This window comes from Rhipicephalus sanguineus, chromosome 1 (assembly GCF_013339695.2).
Source record: "Rhipicephalus sanguineus isolate Rsan-2018 chromosome 1, BIME_Rsan_1.4, whole genome shotgun sequence".
In the NCBI taxonomy this organism is placed as follows: domain Eukaryota; kingdom Metazoa; phylum Arthropoda; class Arachnida; order Ixodida; family Ixodidae; genus Rhipicephalus; species Rhipicephalus sanguineus.
In genome coordinates this window covers 137951658-137972157 of record NC_051176.1, presented here as the reverse complement: position 1 = coordinate 137972157, position 20500 = coordinate 137951658, and the positions used below count along the sequence as shown (strand labels likewise).

The 20500-nt window shown below is 45.0% G+C and overlaps 1 protein-coding gene across 1 annotated transcript in view; it reads left to right on the top strand.

Moving 5' to 3' along the window:
- The window catches only part of LOC119398923 (protein FAM13B), a gene marked incomplete at its 3' end in the record, with an annotated part of 131416 nt that overhangs the window by 98755 nt on the left and 12161 nt on the right, over positions 1 to 20500 (top strand). Inside the window, 12 exon segments of the mRNA XM_049416724.1 lie at positions 7321 to 7611; positions 10240 to 10360; positions 11290 to 11473; positions 13271 to 13480; positions 14109 to 14292; positions 14497 to 14671; positions 15514 to 15611; positions 16529 to 16581; positions 17505 to 17707; positions 18606 to 18779; positions 19489 to 19714; positions 20397 to 20487. Of these exon segments, the coding sequence (XP_049272681.1) occupies positions 10301 to 10360; positions 11290 to 11473; positions 13271 to 13480; positions 14109 to 14292; positions 14497 to 14671; positions 15514 to 15611; positions 16529 to 16581; positions 17505 to 17707; positions 18606 to 18779; positions 19489 to 19714; positions 20397 to 20487 (1658 nt within the window).

The following is a 20500-nucleotide window of genomic DNA, read 5'->3' as shown; positions in this document are numbered from 1 at the left end:
TTTGGCGTGGCCGCCGACCGGACGCTGAACCGGTATTTTTGTAGCGATGCCTTTTCCGATGCTAATGCCTTTTCGTGCTTTTCGCGCTTGGCCAGTGGTCAGGGCGTCGGTCCGCGCCAACCTTCCAACAGTATCAGCCGGCCGTGGGCGGTGGATGATCAAACTCGTAGCATAAAGCATAACGCGTCGCCACTAAATACCGGTACAGGCTGGTGTTTTGAACCTGTGTACAACGTTGTGTGGAGTACCAATTAGGCTCGGCTTCGGTTTCATGACCGCCGATTCTAACCGCGGCGTTTCGGTTTTGAAAGCCGCGCACTGGTAAGACGCCACCGCGATTGGTGGCGAGACGGCGCGATTCTCCGGTGTCGGTACCGCACGTGCGCATTGATGTCCGTCGCGCGTGTTCGTGAGTGCACGAGCCAGGAGAATGGCGGCGCATGATGACGCGTCAATACGTATACAGCTCCTGTTTCACCCGCACAGGCTTGTACGGCGAATGTACTGGGAAAAGAACCAACCCTTCAGGACGCTGGCGAATCATGCGCCGGATGGACTCCGGTTTCGTCTGCATGGGCTAAGCCTCGTGTCTTGTGGCCAGCGCGCACACCGCGTCGTGTTGCGGTTCATTCATCGCCTCGTGCGCATCATCGGCTTCGTATAAGGCTTTGTCAACAGGCCTATCTTAGAGTGTATCGCTTACACCTCAGGTGTACTATCCATATGTACGCATGCAGGTGATAAGAAGCGGTCAGCGACATTTTCTCAGCTTGATCTATGTTCCTGTGCGTATGCATACTTATGTTAAGTATGCATACGCACGGGACTTGGCTCGTTGTAGTGAACTGAACGTTGTTTGCAGTTCAGTGAAGTTTCGAGAAGCGTCGAGTAACACATTGTGACACTGTTTTGCACTATTGGGACAGTTCTTTCCATGAGCGTACTGCAGGCTACGCCAAAGAGAGACATGAATCATTTTTGACCACAAAAGTGGTTTTGTCTGACCAAGAATTCCTCTTATAAACTATATTTCTGTTTGCTCAACTGTGCGTGTTCGATTACTACAAGACGGCAACATTTCCATGATTCGCATTTCGCGCCAAAGCTCCAGGCGCCAGTACGTCAGTGGACGGCAGGGTTCTCAACGTATTATATTTTAATAAAGTGGGCAATGTGGGCTCGTTAAATTGTGGCATGGTGGAGATGCCAGTTGCAACGCTAAAAGCGGCACAAGTACAAAAGAACCACGATGACACACACACAGCGCCACTAACAACAAAGTGTGATGCATGCAAGAGCGCGCGCTTCAAGGCACCCAAGCGCAACACTGTATTTGACACTGTTGTTGCTATAGTTGTTACCGCCGCGTATGTTTTGCTGGTCCCTTTTTTTTTTTGCCAGTGTGCCATTTTTAACGATACAGGTATCTCCGTACTGTAATTTATTTGGGCTGGTTGTGATGTAGTAGAAGTTACAAAAAACTCGGTAAGATCTTTCTTTGGTTCCTTGAGAAGACAATGTCGTCCACATTTATCGAACGGAAATTAACTAGGTTGGAGCAGACACCGTCGAGTATTTTCACATTGTGGCGAACTAGTTTGGGAAAATCAAGGCGGTATCGCCACCCATGTATCGTTTTCTCTTCTTTTCCTTTTGTTTATCAAACCTCCTATTGAAGTAATAGGAGGTTTGGCTATTACTGTTGAGTGGTTATTCGATAAAACGGCTCTAACTACTAAAGTCCCTCTAGTTTTCAATTAAGAAGCACTTGATATGGTGGCATACGTAGACCAGCATTCTCACACCATGCCATCGGCACGTGCGTGTGCTACTCGCTCGACTGGGCCCGCACTGCTGAGGCATCGTGATCGGCTGGAAGGAAGCCTTCGAGGCTACCCGCTGGTTAATGCGACAGAAGATCGGTACACAAAAGGCACTCCTTTGTGCTGAAGGCGGCGAGCGCGCTTTCCTTTTGGAAACGTCTGTCATGGACTTTTCGGCGTTAGGGACAATGAAGACCGGACATACTGTTACGGCGCGCCTCCTTTCACTCTGCCCCGTCACATGGCTTCGAGCGGAGGAGCAGCCGTCGTTGCTCTTTTATGAGATGAGCAACGTTCGTAGAAACGGCAGACGCGATGCGCAAGTTTCTCGGGACTGGGAAAAATATAAGAAGAAATATGGGTGTGCGCGCATGCTCTTCCGTGTCGGGTCGGTCTTACTCGCTTGAAGAACAGAAAACAGTTTCACTGTAGCGATAATTTCTTTTACCTTTGTATCCACTAAGAACAACAAGCGCCGAGCGGTTATCGCGCGCGGAAGTGCACAGTATGTTCGTTGTCAGGCAACTAACTTTTTCCTCAGCCAGCTTTTTCGCAAGAACTGTCCCACTGGGCACCTGTAAACGCTCGCCAATACAGCACGGCTAGAAAAAACGATGGCATGAATGGGCATGCGTGCCGTGATCTCGTCGCGGCGATGCTGCCCGCAGTGCTCCACGGTTCGGTTTCCGGGCGAAGCTGCTTTTCGCGAGAGCTGCGACGTCGAGTGTGTTCGATAGTAAAATTGGTGTCCTTCCCCCGGTCTGGAGGTGAAAGGGGAGAAAGTGAGAAGAATTGCGTATGCGGGGTGAGGCGTGGTATCACGGGAACGAAAGGCCTCGACCCCGTTTCATCCGCTTGTTTACGTGTCTTTGCCCCCCTCCCGTAATAGGCTGCTCGGAAACGCACAACTTGTCTGACGAGACGACCCCATGGCGCTGGAAGCGAAGAACGGTTTCGGAGAAATACGCGCCCACAGGTTGGTCACTGTGGCCTTCGTGCGCCACGTCGCTCCTGGAAACAGCGCGTTTGTGGCGTCCCCCCCGCCAGTGCACCGGCAGTCCCGGGTGTTTATTATAGGTGCTTTCCATGCAGAGATACACACACGCTCACCTCGCGGAGCACTGTAGCGCTTGCAGCCCCATTGTCTATTTACAAGTGTCAGTGACCAATGAAACGGCACGTCCTTTAGATGGAGATTCAGACTCAGTGGATACGCCGTCTCAGATAGACCCCATTTCGACTCGCCGCGGTTAATGTGGGCCCTTCGGGAATGCAAACCGAACGAGTCATGACACTGAATTAAAATAGTGGCAACACCCGAATCGATTTGTTTTCCAATAGATAGTTCCCTCGTACATGATGAAAACGTTTCGGATAAGCGTTTATGACTGCGCTGCCCGTTTTCTGTATACATATATCGCTGGACATCTGATTTGCCATTTTGGCAGGATAATTACGGCAATTTCTTTTTGGTACGTTTGCCAATCATCGACACGCCGGCGCGCGTTATTCAATACTAGAGAGAAAAAAAATATGAAATTTCGAATAGCAGTTGGTAGACTCGAGGTCTCAACGATATATGAACTATTAGATTCTAAAATCAGAGTTTTTGATTCACTATTCATAATGTTCGTACGTGCACATACCCTTGTTCGATGTCCAGTTTAATCTCCACAGCGCAATCGAGCAAAAGCGGGCGTGCAGAGGGCGAAAAGCGTAGCTGTTTACTACGTCCGTGCGTTTAGTGAGTCAGAGCTAATTGCCAGGATCCCACGCTCCTTCAGAGCGTCTGGGTGCTATTTGAATCGCGTCACGCCGCCACCGTTTAGTTTACGTCGCTAACAGATGTGCACACGGCACGGTGTTGTGAAACAGGCGTATAAGAGGGCTGGAAACTTGCGCACTTAGCGGGAGCCTGACACAAACAGAAACGGTCCTTGAATGCGTTGTTCACCCTGTTTGCATTCTTTCTTTTTTTTTCTAAACTACATGGCTGCGTGTATGCTTATTTCGCTCTTATTTTAAGTGGCACGATTTCAAAAACACTTCCCTCTGTTTATTGAAAACTAACTGCACTGCCGTAAAAGCGACCGCTGGCTGCAGGAAGTTGTACTTGCTTTGCGACGAAGCGAGTCAACCGTATCGTGCAGGAACTGTCAGACTCATTTAATAGTAGCGTGCTCTTGTCGTCCTGGCAATTAATTCAGCATATGGCACTCCTGCACGAACGTTCAATCAAGTACGTACTTGATCGAGCGTCTGTATTAATACCCCCGGGACTTTCGCAACGCTTACAATTCGGCATGAATGGTTATTGTCTGGTGTATCGTGGGGACGCCTGTCGGATATGTATACATACCTCGAACACAATGGCTCCGTATAAATGGCTGCAGTTTGTATAAGGGGAGAAGAATAGAAAAATTAAAAAAAAAGAATAAAAAGCGCTATGCGGTAACGCATTCACTTCTCGCCGCTTTTGGTGCGCACGTCGTTGACGCTGACTTGTAGTAGCAACTGTGTTCATTAAATAAGTTTGCACCGCGACGAGCACATGAACGGTGAAAAAAGGTATGGTGAACCAGCACTGATTCGCCTTTTCCAATCAGCAGTTTCTGAGAGGTTACGCGACGGCTTTACGTCATTTTGCGCCAGGCGTACACTGAGCGCGTTAAAAGTTTGAGAGCGATTGACACAGTGGCGCTTGCAGCGACCGCCAGTGGCCTCCGTCTTGTTCGCCAGCGTAAATATTGTGACTCCCTTAATTGCGGACATCCTTTGTCGGTGGGAACAGCATGAGTTGCGAATTTGCCAAGTTATTCTGCGTCTTTCGATCGACAGCACGTTGCCAGCTCCTTACACATGTACTGTACCGCAAACACTTCGTCAGCACATCTTGCAATCTCGTCTGTGTCAGTGTAGTACGTATTGTGCTGCCACATCGAGGCGCGGTTGTGACGAGTAGCAGCATGCAGCGCATGAGGCGTGTGCGGTCGCCCGAGCTCTCGTCCTTTCCTCCGCACACAGGGCTGTGCTTGCGTCGCGCGTTTAATTACTCCCTTCCTGCGGTCGACCAAGTCGTTGTGCATTTGTCGCTCGTCTGCCACGTTGAGTCGGGCCCCGGTGCGTGCTACTGGTGTAACCTCGTTTGCTGCTTGTGCGCGACCCGTCCGGCAAACATCCCAGCTCGTGCATATGTATGCACATACGGAAGCGAGCGAGGTGCGGTGAAGATCACGCGGAATGCTTGGCATATATCTGGCGGACATGTTTGCCTTTTCGTGTCTTGCTACATGCGTTTGCACAATCTTGAGCGATAAAGCGCTGGTAATAATTCAGCGCAGCCATCCGCCCAGTGAATGCTCCGTGTACGAAGGACAGGTACCGCGCATGAATGAAATGGGTGAAGGAAGTGAATAAATTTATGCAGGCCGCGCTGGTAGCTGGTGTCAGCCGCTACAATCGAATCGATACCAGCGTGCAGGGCCGTACCCAAGAATTTTTTTTCGGGGGGTGTTGGCAACTGGTGGTCGCTGTGAAGGCGTGCAAGTATTTTAGTGTCACTCGAAAAGTTAAAGCATGAAGAAATTTCGGGGAATGTCAGACCCCCGCCCCCCCCCCCTTGTTACGGCCCTGCCAACGGGGAACGGAAGGAAATGAATGCGTGGAGCCACAACCCGTGGTCACAACTTGATCAGTGTGTATGTCTCGATCGTGGCCGTGCGCGCCATGATTGGCATCGCTGTTGCGAAGTGACGACTTTTCAGGGGCCTCTCTTACCTCAACGTAGTACTATAGCGCACGTGCCTGATTGAGCTGCTGTCTGGCTCGCGTCGACCGGCTGCTCGCTTTGGCGTGCCCGCTGCATTGTTGCCACTGGTGTAGTTGTACTGGCGCACTCACTGATATAACCAGCGCCAGCCGCTGCAGATCGATTGCCGCCGGCGGGTGCTCGCCTGGTGCTTCGATGCAGGAACGATCGTCGAGGAGCCGTGGCCAACGCCGCTTAAACGTGCCTTTGTTATTACAGTTTACTTGAGCTTCTGCAGCGCTTCCTTAAAAAGCTTCGCTTGGCGCCTGCGCTGGATGCTTGTTGAAGATATTGTTCGCACACAAGTACCGATCAAGCCAGCCCTCGCGAGGCAGCTGGCAAGTGCACCCTGTTCGCTGCGCGTAAAATGAATGTATTAGCGTATGGTAGGCTAGCTGTGAGCAGTTAGTTTTTTTTCACGCGTTTTGGCCCAGACGCGGTGATCTGCAAATCTGTACGATGGGAAACATTGAAACTAAAGCCAAATGTGCGCTGTTCGCCGAGCCTAACGATCATATGAATCGGTGTGCGCGATACGGAAATGCGTTCCAGTGGCCTTCGTAGAGAAGTGTGTGTGTGAGAGAGAGATGTGGAGGCTGCCATAATGTGGTCAGGGTATCCTCCGGAAGGGACCTTCCAATTTTAGAGAAAACGCTGTACTGCAGACATTGATGGGACCTACTGTAAGTAGTAGTAGTAATATAGTTCCCGGCGCCGCGCTACTGCGCAGTCTTAATGCCTTTTTTCTCGCTGGAACTTCGGGGAGAGGTTTGTTGACGGTCGACGTGCGCCGGTTTTGCGGGGGCCGGCATTTATGGCATCCATTTAGTGGCTGCTCAACAGCTCTATTGTGCCACCGGCGTGCGCTTTCCGCCGCCGCCGCAGGAGTACACGTGCACTCGCTCTTTTAATCTGTCCTTACGGCGCATTAAAACCGAGGAGGAAATGCTTGCGTATGGCATGAACGCATTGACTGCGCGAACCACCGTGCGGCTCATATGCGGTGTCGGTTCGGCACGCTTTATTCCGTCCCGTGTTTATTAAGAAGCTAGTGGAGGCAGCTGGAACGTTCAAAAAGCTCTACATATGTGCATCTCAGAAAATTCATGTAGTTTTCTTTTTCTGAGCTCAGGACTCTTTTCTTTTTTTTTTTTTCTTCCTGGCATCTGTGTATTCCTTGATGGCCATATTTCACGAATTCTATGGGAAGTTAGCTGGGGATCGAGAAGCAGTTTCTGGTAATCGTTAAAAGAAAGAAAGAGAATCGGAGATAAATTTAATAGAATTCAGAAATATCTTGTGGTGTAAAGTAGTCATTTAAAACTGTACCCGAAACAAGATATATACATTAGAACAATAATTAATTTTGAGAAAGCTGTATAGTTTCTGTGAAGATTACTGTATTTACACGATAATACAAACACTGGCTAATGTTGACTATCCATTGTTATTATAACGGGGTAACAAAGTGTATATAATACATTTGTACCACTGTGCTTCTGCATCACTCGATTAAATGATTCACACACTACGACAGCACCCTTCCAGAAAATTTGCCACGGTTTGTTTTTTCTTCTATAATTGAGTTTTCAAAAGTTGTCATCCTTTGCAGCTCCACTGTTCTCTGCTAGCATGCATTATTATTTGTGCTGTTGGCACTTATAGCACATCTTTCCTGGCATTTTGCAGGAGAAACCCGTCGTGCCTGAGCGCTGTTGTGTCTAGGTGACGACGTACAACACGTCAACAGTGCCGGGCCCGAGGAGCCACTAGAGTTTTAACCAGCAGTCACCGTGACACGAATGCTGTCACTGCGGCTGGTCTCCTGCCGGTTCCTCAAGCAACCATAAGAAGGGGACTACTCGGGACGTTTCAGTGTTGCCATGTAACTCACTCATCCATTGTGCTTCACCAAGTGTGTTGTGTTCCTGTGATCCGTTTATTCATCACCTCGTCTTAGTAACATCGTCATACTGAACCGTGAGTATGCTTGGGCTCAATTTTAGGTGCATAGCTTGTAGACAATGCACGGGAACATTTTTCTGTGAAGCTACAAAACCAAGGCTTATGCCTGTAATTCCCCTCATAAGTTCTGGTGCTAGAAACTGCAAACATGAGTTTTGTTTAATTGAGCTGTAACAGTAATTCGAATAGAATCGTAATATTCATAAGTGTGTCTGTGTGTATATGTAATAACTTTCTTGGGTGTGCTCATGGCAGGTTTTAGTAGTGTTTGAGTCTTCGATATCAGCTTACCATGGCCCACCACCTCACGCTTGCAGCAAGTCATTCTCGAAAAGGATAAAGCAGGCAATTTTCAACATAGTACCAGCATGCTGCTTTTATTGGGTCTGCTTTGTAAAAACAAGCTGCACAATTTTAAAGGAAGTGCTATTTGCCCAAACTTAATTCAGAGCGTTCATGCATGGGCAGACACTCCACTACCATATTTGAAGGCTGTTTTGAAATACATGTAAAAATTTCAGGAAAAATTGTTCCTCTTCTGTAAGCTAAAATGCAATGTCTGTAATAGCACAGTCACAGAATGGAAAAGTAACATTATAATTGACTTAAATGATCCCACAGTTGTAGTTCTTCTGGCAGTGCAGTACAGAGAAGGATGATTTTTTTTTTCACGTCCTTGAAACTATATATTCACCACCTGTGAATGGGATTTGGGAGTAGGAGGTCACTGTCCTTGTGTACAAGGTTCTTCCTCTCTATCACTCCCTTTTCCATTTATGTACATATACTTTATGTGCCGGCACACATATTTATGTGTGTGATGTCTTGTCTTGCCTGTCCCCCTTAGTAAATGTGCATCAATTCGCGCCCCTCTTCTAATAGTGCTGTCGAGATGTGCCAGGAAAGACTGAATGATCGGGATGTGCCAGGAAGACTGAGACATGGATAGAAAGAATAAGAGAGGGGGCTGCAGACAAGGTGATTTGCTGGCACGTGGATAGATGTTCCTTTTGGGGGTCACTTTCTGACTGACTACAGTGTTGGTTTCAAAAGACCTGCCTGCTAACCTGCATTGATTACTTGCAGGGATTATCACGAAATTTGTTGCTGAGTGGAGGGATACAAAATGTGTAGGGCACATGCTTACAGAGAACTGAAGGAATATTCTTCTTAAAGCAATGAGGTTAAAAATTGAGAAGAAAACATTCATAGTCTGCATTGCTAAGTCACTGTTGTTGCACATCAATATGTCCTGTAGCCTTACCTACTTACATTGCACTCAGTCATTTATGGCCTCTTTGTTGCTTTCTACAGCTTATCATAAATGACTGTGCCTCTTCTGTAGTCCTTGCTCGTCAAATTGGTCTTGCACATAGTGTTGGTTTGTCTTCTTTCTCTATAATGAGACATAACACTGCTGAGAAAGTTAGTGCTACTTGCAGAAAGCTTTATGGGCAGTAAATGAGAATATTCATTTTGTACTATTTATGGCTGCACCTTGGTATGTAATGAGTGTGGTGTAGTTACTCTGATGCTTTTGTCTTACCTTGAACACTGCTTATGTGGCATGTGATTCTCCACTGTAGCAGTCTATGAAATGTGCTGTTTTTTTTCTTTCTTTTTATTCTTGCTGTAATTAGTACTTGTAATACTAATTTATGAGTTTATCTCTCAGTCTACCTTAAGCTCCCGATAGCACAGGAAACCAAGCTCGTAAATAAAGACCCTGTTTGCGTCACATGGGTGCTACAGTGACCAGTTCTATCAGGGCTGCTTAACAAAGTTACCTCTGTTCTTCTTACGTCTATTGTTTGACAACTAATATGGTTAGTGTAACTTTTGCACTGCTCAAAAGACCAGCGTTGAATCACATGCACGGTCTTCATAGCCTTGCACTCAGATTCTGTAATTGAGTTTTAGCAAAAAAATAAATAGAAATCCTGACCCTTCTTATGACAAAAGCAGGAATATATTTGGGGAAATACTTGCTCCAGATTCTATAGGCATTCATGTGACAGGGAGGAAACAACGCATCAGTCCATGTTGGGTTGGTGTGGCTTGCTTGCTGGTGCGAGGATGTGGCATGTAGGCTGTTAAGGCATGGGGCATATTTCCTGGAATGGGCATCAGCCAGTTGAGTGCCCTCTCTTATTTGGGAACAGAGTCAAGGAGCTCTGCATTTCACTGGCTGTCGGACTGGGATCCTTGCCAGATTGAGCTAGCGTCCGATTGAAGTGAATTGTGCCAATGAATATGACCTTATTCATAGGCTGCCCTTGCATGACATTTTTCCTGCCTTTGCAGTGGGCTGTAGAGAGCTGTTATGGCTGCATTTGCTGGATTTTTCATGTGTTGTAATAGTAAGACTGTATGATATTTTACTGCTGTTATTTTATTTTTTTTCTTCCTGCTTAATGTGAGCACTTGGGAAAACACGGTATTTTTGTAAAAATCATTTTTGCTCAAAGGTACAGTTCATTTCATGGCATCTGTGATTGTAGGTGTTAAATGTGAATTATGTGGTTATAAGTACATTACATGAGAGATGAATATTGTTTACTGACTGCACCACATGAACTTTATTGCAGTGGTTATTTGCGAATTGTATACTCTTGACTTTTCTTTCGTCTTTCTCTTTAAAAGTCAGGTGCAGTGGACGGCGGCTGCCAGGCTGGCCTGTTAGTTGGTACGTCACAGCTTGAGGATGCGCAAACCCACTTTTTGCACAGACGTCACAGTTGCTGAAATGACCTCAGCTAATCAGGTAAGGCGACATGTTATGCACGAAACAAGAATTCAAAACAATTTCGTACCAGATACAAATGAAAAATTTTCTTTTCTCGTTAAGAATCGATAGTTAGTGTAAAATATCCATTTGGCATGAAATTGTACCATGATAGTCATTAGCTTATTTCAGCATTATTGTTTATTCCTTTATTTTGCTGCATATGCTGAGAAATGGAGTAGTCAAGGCACTCTACGTTAATCTTTCCACAGCAGCTGCCTTATAACAATACAAAGATGCAGCCAAAACCCGTCTATGCATTCTTTGACACTCTGGTCACTCATTTTAGTCAACTTGTGCATAACTTAAGCTCCTGCATCACTAGAGGTAGTAATCAGTAGTTAAGGCAGAAAGCTAGGTGGTGCGAGTTTCGGCACCCATTCTAACTTCTTGATGTGGTGTGCTCTTGTTTTGCTTTTTTTTTTTTCACCAGTACAAGTATATTAAACTTTACTCATATTGAGCATAACCATTCAGAGGCTTGCCATGCATGTCTCGGTTTGATGCATTTTTTTAGAGATATCTTTTTTTTTAATCTCGTTAGGCTACTTGCGAATTTGATGTTTGAGGAATTCGTGATGGCTAAGGCCTTGATCGTGCTTAAGTAATCAGTAGTGTTCTCTATAGCCGTACAGTACCTATAAATGGATATCTAGGACCTCTCCCCTTTTCTGCCTTGGCTGTGCTCCGCCATGGTTAATTGCGTTTCTCATAACCAAACTGGCCAGAATGCCATGTGTTTTATAAGTGGATAGATCTCGTGTAGAGTGCGTCCGAAGCGTTTTGTGTGTAGAAAAACTGCTTCCAGTAGTGAAATGTTTGTTCTAAGTGAGATTGTTATACGTGGGCTCGACAGTGTATGTGGCTCAAGCCGTTTCACTGAAAGTGTCTGTACTGGATGGTTGCAGAACATAGAAGTGTGCGGGGAGAGCCGCATGGAACGAGTGCGCAAGCTGCTAGGCTCACCGCTGGCCCGCCGCAAGTCTGGTACTTTGGCACTTCGCATCTTTGGCGCACCCCTCGACTCCCTGGCACAACATGGCTCAGTGCCATTTGTGGTTGTTCGTCTGTGCCAGTACATAGAAAACACGGGTAAGACGTTTTCTTCCCTGATATCATTGGGTATGTGCAAATAGTTTGTTCAGCTGCAAATGACCACATGAAATGGGTCCCTTGTACACATGTGCATGGTGATGACTGCATTTGGAACGGCAACCTTCCGAGTGGTTGCTCTAATGCTAGCGAGATGTGTGTGAGATGCATATCGATACAATTTCTACCTAAGAGTAAAACTGGCTGTACTAACAAAACTGACTTGACTGTGTAGCTTATCACATGCATGTTGGTAGACTTAACATTCTTTTCAATGACATTAAGGGGACATGAGAGAGCAGATTGCAGGTATACAAGCATGCAACCTGGTCACTCATCTCAAGTCTTTAGCCAGAGCATATCCATTTTTCAGGAAAGCTGGTCAAAAAATTTCCTGTGTATTACAGTGATATCGTAATCAAAGTGGTATTTGTAGCATTGTTAAGAGTATACTGCTAAGTAGGTAGTTAACACTGTGAAAGCCCATGTCCTCCACATTGTCATAAGATGGCAGTTGATCATATTCTGCATAGCTTGTCAATGACATATTGCTTTCATTACAAAAAGCTAATGAAAAAATGCTTTAATGTGACTGATCTTTGTCATGTGCCTTTGACACTGCCGCAAAGTTGAAAAATAAAGAATGTTGAACACACCTTGTAGACCACTTGTAGTGATGCTTTTAGTAGAATATTGAAGGGCCCCTGCAACACTTTTAAATGTAAATATCAAATTGCTTCATTGAACGTGTTTATTGCATCGCGAATCGACTGCCGCAAAAATTTTTAGAATCCGTCAAGTACAAGCGGAGTTCGAGATTTGTCGCACACTATAATTGCTTTCTCTCTTCTCTCGTCCCAATGAGCGCTCTGGAAGCTAAGCCGGCAGGTATCACACGGCGGAAAGAAGTTACGTCATCCGAGTGTCTTGACCTTGAGCGCTTTTTCTTTCTTTTTTTTCCTTCGACTGCAAGGCTTACTTTCAGCGTGATCGCGCACGTGCGCGGGGGCACGTGACGGCCTTTCGTGGCAGCCCCGGTAACTATTCAGCTCACGATGCTCAAATCAGCCAATTGTTGTAAATTTGGGTATATGGTGCAGTCAATTTGGTATATGGCATCATTTCTAGAAAGAAAAGGCAACGATTTCTTGCTGACTTTGATAATTAATTGTAAGTTTCAAGCCACGTGTTGCGCTATAATGTTTGGCTCACGTGTCCTCAGGAGCCTCGACTACCAATCGGCAGCGTTTTCTGACCATGCTGAAAAAGTGTTGCAGGGCCCCTTTAAGATAGGCCTGCGGAAGGGGGGGGGGGGATTGACTGGGCAGGGCACCCCCTCCCCATTTTTTGAATGCCCGTACCTTTGCTCAGATCGACTTGTACCTTCATTGTTTGAAGTGCAGCGTCATGTACATGCTGGTTTTTTACTATAATATCAGCCAATAACGCTTCACTTTGCATACCAAGAACTGTTTACTTGTCATTTTTACCTCTGGAGAGCCGGGTATAAAGGCAAGCCTTTGCGAGAAGTGCATCATCACTTCATTTTTATTTTTTAATCCTTTGTGAAGCTTGTTTCTTTTCGAACCCGACCAAATGGTGGAGGGGGGGGGGGGGGCTGCAGTGAAAATTTGGCCCCCTCCCCCCTCCTAATGAAGAACCCTGCACACATCTGTGTTCTGTATAATTTTATAAGACAGTTTTTCAAACTATACTCTTCGTTATGCACAACCTTGTGAAGTAAATGGCTTGTTGTGGCAACAAAGGAAAGTGACTCCAAATGTGATTTTGTCACAGGCATGGGGCAGGAGGGCCTATTTCGAGTGAGTGGCAATGCCCGTTTGGTCGAGAAGCTACGCTGGAGCTTTGACCAGTCGGGCGACGCACCTCTGGAGGCTGAAGGGGATGTGGCAGTAGCTGCTGCCCTGCTTAAGCTACTTTTCCGTGAGCTGCCCGAGCCTTTGGTGCCCACAGACATGCATCAAGCTTTCCTGGATGCCATCCAGGGTGAGTACATGCAATTTTTGTCAGGAGAACACTGGGGAAGGCTGGTCTGAGTACTAAGGTGTAGCTGGTTGCTTATTTCTTTTTAGTTGGTGAATGCATTTAGACTCCAAGAGCATTTGCTGGAAGTGGTATAGCTAATCACTTTGTTGTTCAAATTTATTTCTTGAATAACATATAGTTATTGACTGCTGCATTTTGTGTCATTAGAGATCAATAAATTTTTTACGGCACAAAAAAAAGGCATTAGTGGGTGTGGGAAGCTGATTGGATTGGTCTCATCACTGCACCTTGGCTGTGAGAGGTGTCACGTAGCAAGGCTAAAAATTACTTCTGACCACCCAGGGGCTGGTAACATTCACCAGAAATTCAGTGCGCAGGCATTCCTGTGTTGTGCTTACAGTAAAGTGCGACCACTACAGAAAGAATCAAACTTGTGCTTTTATTCTTACTAGTAGAGTACACCCTAACTGCCATTACATGCAAAGGTTGATGAGCAAGATATTGTATTCTGTGAGTCTGTATCATTGTTTTTTTGTTTCTCACCTGATAAGGCTGTCTTTTGCAAGCAGACTGCTAGTGAATATTTTTTCCGTTGTTGCCCTTACTGGATCAAATGACCCCTATGCAGTCACTGTGCATGATAGAGAAGAGTGCACACGACGCCTCAAGTGTCTCGTGGAGCAGCTGCCACCGAGCAACTTTGCAGTGCTCAAGTACCTGTGTCATTTCCTGAGCCGAGTGGCTGAGCTAGAGGAGCACACACGCATGAACCCCAGTGCCCTCGGCATTGTCTTTGGACCAAACCTCTTCAGGTGGGCTTTTGTTTTACAATGCATTGTTGACACTATCGAATATACATTCGTGCCTTTCTGTGGCTGTCTTTTTTTTCTTAATTAATAATACTATCTTGAACAAGCAGGCCAAAAGTAGTGCTACCTGCTGTGCTCCCATTTTGATGCTGTTGCTGGAAGCAGCAAAATGTCATTATATTTTGCATGTTTCTTTCTGCTGACCAGGTTCAGTGAAGATCTGCAGGGCTTGAAAGAGCAGGCTGTCACCAACCAGGTAGTGACATACTTCATTGACCACTACAATTCCATCTTCGAAGGCGATGCAGAGCTCTCATGTACAGCTGACGCTTCCATGAACATTCAAAGTGGCAGCAACAGTAGCAAATGCAGCGGAAGGATGGTGAGTCTTCCATTGACAACTGGGGCTGCAAATGTTTTACGGAACACTTACGCTGTGAGAAATATTCATTTCATTGCAGCGAGCACGTGCATTCTTGAATTGAATGTGCAGCCTACTGTGCAGTGGGCATCTGCTGGACTGTAACCCTGAGGGTGCAGTCCAACAGGTGCACAAGGTTCCCAGGCATAATGACCTTACCAGGCTATAAGAAAAGTTAATTTTTTTCTTTTCACAACTCTTGTGTTCCCAAAACGTGGTGGGTTCATGAACAAAATTATGTGTAGGAAAGGGTCCGGCTTAGCTAACCAGTAACTAATTGTCTTGCAGCTTGATCTTCAGCAGCGTTCCCATTAACAGTTTGGACTGCAAATCTGTTTCGTAAATGTAAGGTTGAGCACAAGCTGTTTGACATGTTGATGCTTGCTTTCCTTTCGTACTTCAGAAGACACCCATGCGTAATACGCCTTCTCGCCTTGCAGATTTGGGCACCTTGAATCAACAAAAGCATTGTTATTTGAGGGCAATATGTCAGGATAATCTTGACCAAGTATTAATACTTTGCCCCACAGAACTGTGCACTTTTTTTTTTTGGCTGAGGCACAGACTGCCAAATTTGATGGCGTTACTCAGTGATTAGAACATTTTTATGAGCTGGTGGAAGAATACATCATGCAGTTCTAACGTAGCCGCTAATATTCCAAAAGCCGTTCCAACAGGGGGTCCAGAATAACCGCAGCATTTACAAATGTAAATATTGGGAAATGCGGTTTTGAGTAATTGCAGATTTTGGAGAGAAAATTTGATACTAACGTCAACCCATGCGGTTGATCTTATATTCACAGATGCAGCCTCTTACTGTTGTTATTCCTCCGTTGGATGAAGCCATGTTGGCGCTGAAACAGGATACGCTTAGTGCAGTGCCTACGCTCATGATTGACAGGTGGGTGTCTTGTGCTAGTCTACAATCGTGTTGACAATTGTAACCTTGTTCAAATGCATAATATTAAGAATGCTAGTTTCATCATTATTAAAACTTCCCTGAAAAAAAAGAAGAAAGAAAGGAAGAGGTCCAAGAATTAAAAAAAAACATTGTTTTTGGCCTTGGACTGCTGGCTTATTATCCAGAGTGCATTAGTGGTATAGGTTGGAAACGGAAGTTGAGTGCCTTGCTTCTTGATTTCTTGCTGCATGCCTTCATTGTAGGCTTGCAGCGGAGATTAACTTTTATCTGTATTCAGAAGGAAGTCCAATTTTTGGGGACTTCTTAAGAACTTGTCACGAGCATAGTTATGTACGTTGCCACATTTATGTGCTTTACTTTGTGGTTCCTGCTCTTGGTTGTGAAATAGTTGGTGTCATATCTTCCTAACTTCATAAACAAGCGTTTTTCTTCACTTTCCCCTGGAAGTATCTTTCTGTTTCTTTATTGTTTTTTTTTCACTATTCCCTTTTCTTGAATTGTTTTCTGGATTTCTTACCTTCTACATTTTTTTTATGAGAAAACTAAGAGAGGGGGAAAAAGACTATCTTGCATAGACATAGATGTGACAGGAATTGGTCAGTTCAAATCTTAGTTTGCCTATTTTCTGTAGGGAAAAGCCATTATCATTTGAAAGGGTAAGCAATTTCCAGCTGGAAAATTCAGTTACTAGCTAGTTGTAGGGAAATCCAATCTTTAAGCAACGTCCTGGACTAGAAATCTAAAAAAAATGAGAGCGAGAAAAACGCTTCCACGAAAAGTCTCCTCCAAATCTCATGTTGCCATAGACTGTCTTTTGCATTCGTGTTTTCGTGCAGTGAAGCTATGTAGCCAGTAAACTAAATGGGTCACCACTAACTCTTGTTGCTTTTCTTCAGTTTGATTGATGACCGCTGCAACCAGGCCATCATGTACAGGGCAGCCAAAGAAGGTGAGTGGTGTGTTGGACTTGTGCATGGCTTAGTTTAAAAAGCAGTTTGAACTTAGTAAACTGCAGCTTAACTGGCTTATGCACTTGAGTCAGTTGCAGTAAATGCAGCATTATTGCAAGTGACTTGTAAGAACGTCTGAATTTGAATGGTTGCTATCTAACTGTAGTTTTTCTAGTACTTTGTAGCAATGTTAGCTTGCAAATAAGAAAGCTTGGGCCATCTTGATGATTTGACTTTCTCAAAGCATTCACGTATGACTGTGTGCTTTAACCCTTTCAGATGCCACCTATGAAGAAATGTCTGTAAATGCGTCAAATCAATACAATGTTATTTCAAGGCACTCGATAATGTGTTGAAATAAAAATAACGCCGGAATACGTTAATATATGTGCGTTATGGTAATCATTCATAATTATTATGCAGTTAAATATCTGTTTATTCTGAAGCCATTCAAGCTCTGTTTCTGCATAAATATAATAGAATCTCAGGCTAGAAATATAGTGCTAATTCGTTTTCGGGTTATGTCCATGTTGAGCAAAGAAAAATTATACTTTTGATGTGGGTCGCCGGAAGCGGCACGTCGAACGACTTGTCGAATATGGTAGTGCCTTCAGCAAAGCGATCATATACAACAGTACGCTGCAAAATGAAGTTAAATGAAGACAAACTTATTATGCAGGAGGTTCAATTCATCCAAGGCTCAATGTATCATGCTCTTTCTTAGCTTCTAGTCGATACAAATAGCAAAAACAAGTGGTGTACACAATTGTGTAGATAGTGTGTCAAAGCGTTAGGAGTATGGCTGCAAAATAAATTAACCTTGTAGCCATATTATTAGGTGGCATGTCCCAAGATTTTTTTAAACTGCAGTCTGTGTCTCCCTGTGTATTCTTGAATTCTCTGTCTGTCGGTGCATTCCCAGGAAGCTCAAGTGGAGCTGCCATACCAGGTCGCAGCTGTAAGCGCAAGGAGCGCAGGATCTCTGGCGAAGACACTCCGGCCCCACGGTCGAGCTCCGAGGAGAGGCCAGCCACTGGCCTCCGTGTGGAGCCTGAATTGGCATCTCGTCGGTGCAGCAGCCATGAGGAAGTGACAACACTGGAAGCGGTGCACGGATATTCCTCTGTGAGTGTGTTGGCCCTGAATGAACTGTGCTAAAATATACGGGGGGTGAGAACCTGTCAAGTTGCCTGATCAGCAGCTTTTTCTTTTCCAACCCTCCGTGTACGTTATACAGAAATAAACTGATTTATTGATTGAAACATGATTGTATGAGCCGACGTCAGGTGTAGTCATGTCTTGTAATCATGCACATTCTGCAACTCTCTAGTTTCATTGACCACAGTAGGAAGCAGGGAATCTTGCACTTGAAGGAATCAGAAATGGCGCTTCACCAAAGATCTAGTGTTACTGAACCACCAGGGCATGCAGGGCTAACATGGATGTACAGTCACACATCATACTTAACCCTAACACACCTTGAGCATTTCGTTGCTTTTCTTCTGGCAGATACTGGAGATTTTTCGTTTGGGTGCATTGAATGTGCTAGCTTAATGCGTCTTCCTTCCTAAACATTTGATATTTGCTCTTACAGCCTGCATTTGTTTTAAGTTAAGCGGGTATAAATGAGTCTTCATTATTTGGGTCTTGTTTGACGGGTACCGTATTCTTGAAACATGTTAGTCTGAGACCATTGTGCATTGTTACCATTGTACTATTATAGTATTAGACAACCAGGTATATGTTTGAGAGGACACTTGTGCTTTTACTTTGTTGTATGTCTTGGATGAAGGAGAGCCATACTTATTAATGTGGCTACTTTTGATTTGATGTTATATGAGAATTTCTGTTAGCACCCATGTAGATTTTTTTTTTTTTCACATTATGTTATGCAGACAAACATTGGCTGCTGCATAGTCATTTGCAAACTTACTACACTTCGATCTTGCTTGATTCACAGTGTCTCATGTGATACGATGATTTGTTTGTGCTTGTAATGAGTAACCGCAATGCCTGCCAGCAGATGGCATCTGGAAGCAGTGGCCGAGCTGGGGCGCCTGGGGATGACTCAAATCGCGACTTGAGTCCACACCCACCGCAACCCAAGAGGCGTGAAATTGAGACACCGTCCAGCCCCTGCCCAGAGAGCTCACAAGAGTGGCGCGAGGCCTGCCGGAATGCAGAGCGGCCTAACCCGGTCAGTGATTAGAGAGAGTTCTTCTTTCTGGAAATAAATTGGTATTTTGCTGTGTGCCACACTGCGACATTTCACTTGTTGCGCAAAGTGTGTCTTCGTCTGGTTTGGTGATGGCAATTTTGCATGTGTACACTCGCTTGCTCATGGCAGTTCTTGGAACTCAGTCATGTTAGCAATGTTTTGTCACAGATGACATGTTGTCAGCCGCTTATTCTCGTTTTTATTAGAGCCAGGTCATTATGCATTAGCATCCATTAATAATGGATGCTAATGCATAATGTTGCTTAACATTTGCATCTGTCACCATGCTGTAGTGTGTTGTTGAGGCCTGGTTATTAAGAATGCATTAGACTTTCCTCTTTTTACAATCTTCGTTTTGTTTTCTGCGGTGGTTGTGTGTTGGGAAATGTGCTTGAACAAAAATGGAAAATGCTTGCCCATAACTTTTGCACGGCACATTTTTTCCTCCATGAACGTAACGTACTGTTTATATTTTTGTGTATCGTAGTGTATTCAATGTAGCAGTGATAAGCAGTTGTGTCATGGGAGCTCACAGTAGAGTGCTTACAGAAAGGTACAGTTGTACCAGCTGAACAAGGATTATACTCTTGGTGTCAGTGGCTATGTAGAAGCTTTTGGTAGCTTAACTGCACTATTTTTTGGGTCTTGCCCATGGGGTGCCCTAATGCGATGTGTTATGTGCATGCAGCTGCATTTGCAAGATGTTCGGTACCAGAGCACACGACCCAAGGCAGCTGAAGAGGGCTCTGCAGACCGCCCCATGGCGGACATTGATCAGCCCTGTCATCCGCCATGTGATGGGCGGGAGGCTAATGGGGGCCCAGAGGAAGCAGATGGCTCAGTACCGAACACCCCCAGCACTCTGAGCAAAGACAGCATCCCACCGCTGGACCTCAACAGCTTCCGTGAGGAAGGTCAGTGTTTTATCTTAGTGGCTCACTTCATAAATCAAGGCTTATTGGTCTTATTCCTCAAGTTGCTTATTATTTGTATAGCCTCAAGTTCACTATCACGTGCAGTGCTTATGGCTGGGCATGCAGGGCAGTTGCATTCGACTGGGGCTACATGCATATTATTTCACATAAATTAAAATTATAGTGTATGTAAACGTGCACTCAGATTACACTAGCAGACACTAAATTTTTATTACCATAAATAACATTAGATCCTAAAGTGGGAACAGAATGTTAATGCAGACCTTGTATTATTACCATAAACCAAAATTAGGATGTACCTGAAGTAATGTGGAATGTGCTAGCGGACACTAAGGACTTATTGCCTCAAATTGAAATTGGGGTGTATGTAAAATGCAAGGGCAAAGTTGGATACACCTAAAAAAAAGCACGGAAGTTTAGCTAAAGCTTTCTGAGTTGCAAGGTGCCACAACAGTATTTTCCCCCCCTTTTAGTAAATGATGAAGTGATTGCATCTTACAAGCATAAGGGAATTTCAAAGCCGTTCTCGGGCATTCTACCACACACTCAGCATGCAGCTAGTGCTACTCTTGCTTCTGAAATCTCACATTACTTTCATATTATTGTGTGTGTGCCATATCTATTTTTGCTATAAAGTGTTCATTGTATGCACCTGTTGCAGAACCTGTTCTGTCGGAACATCGGTTTAGCTGGCCCATGGTTCAGGCCCTCGTTGATGAAGAGCCAGTAATGCCATATCTCCAGAAAGCCAAGTGAGTCTCCCAG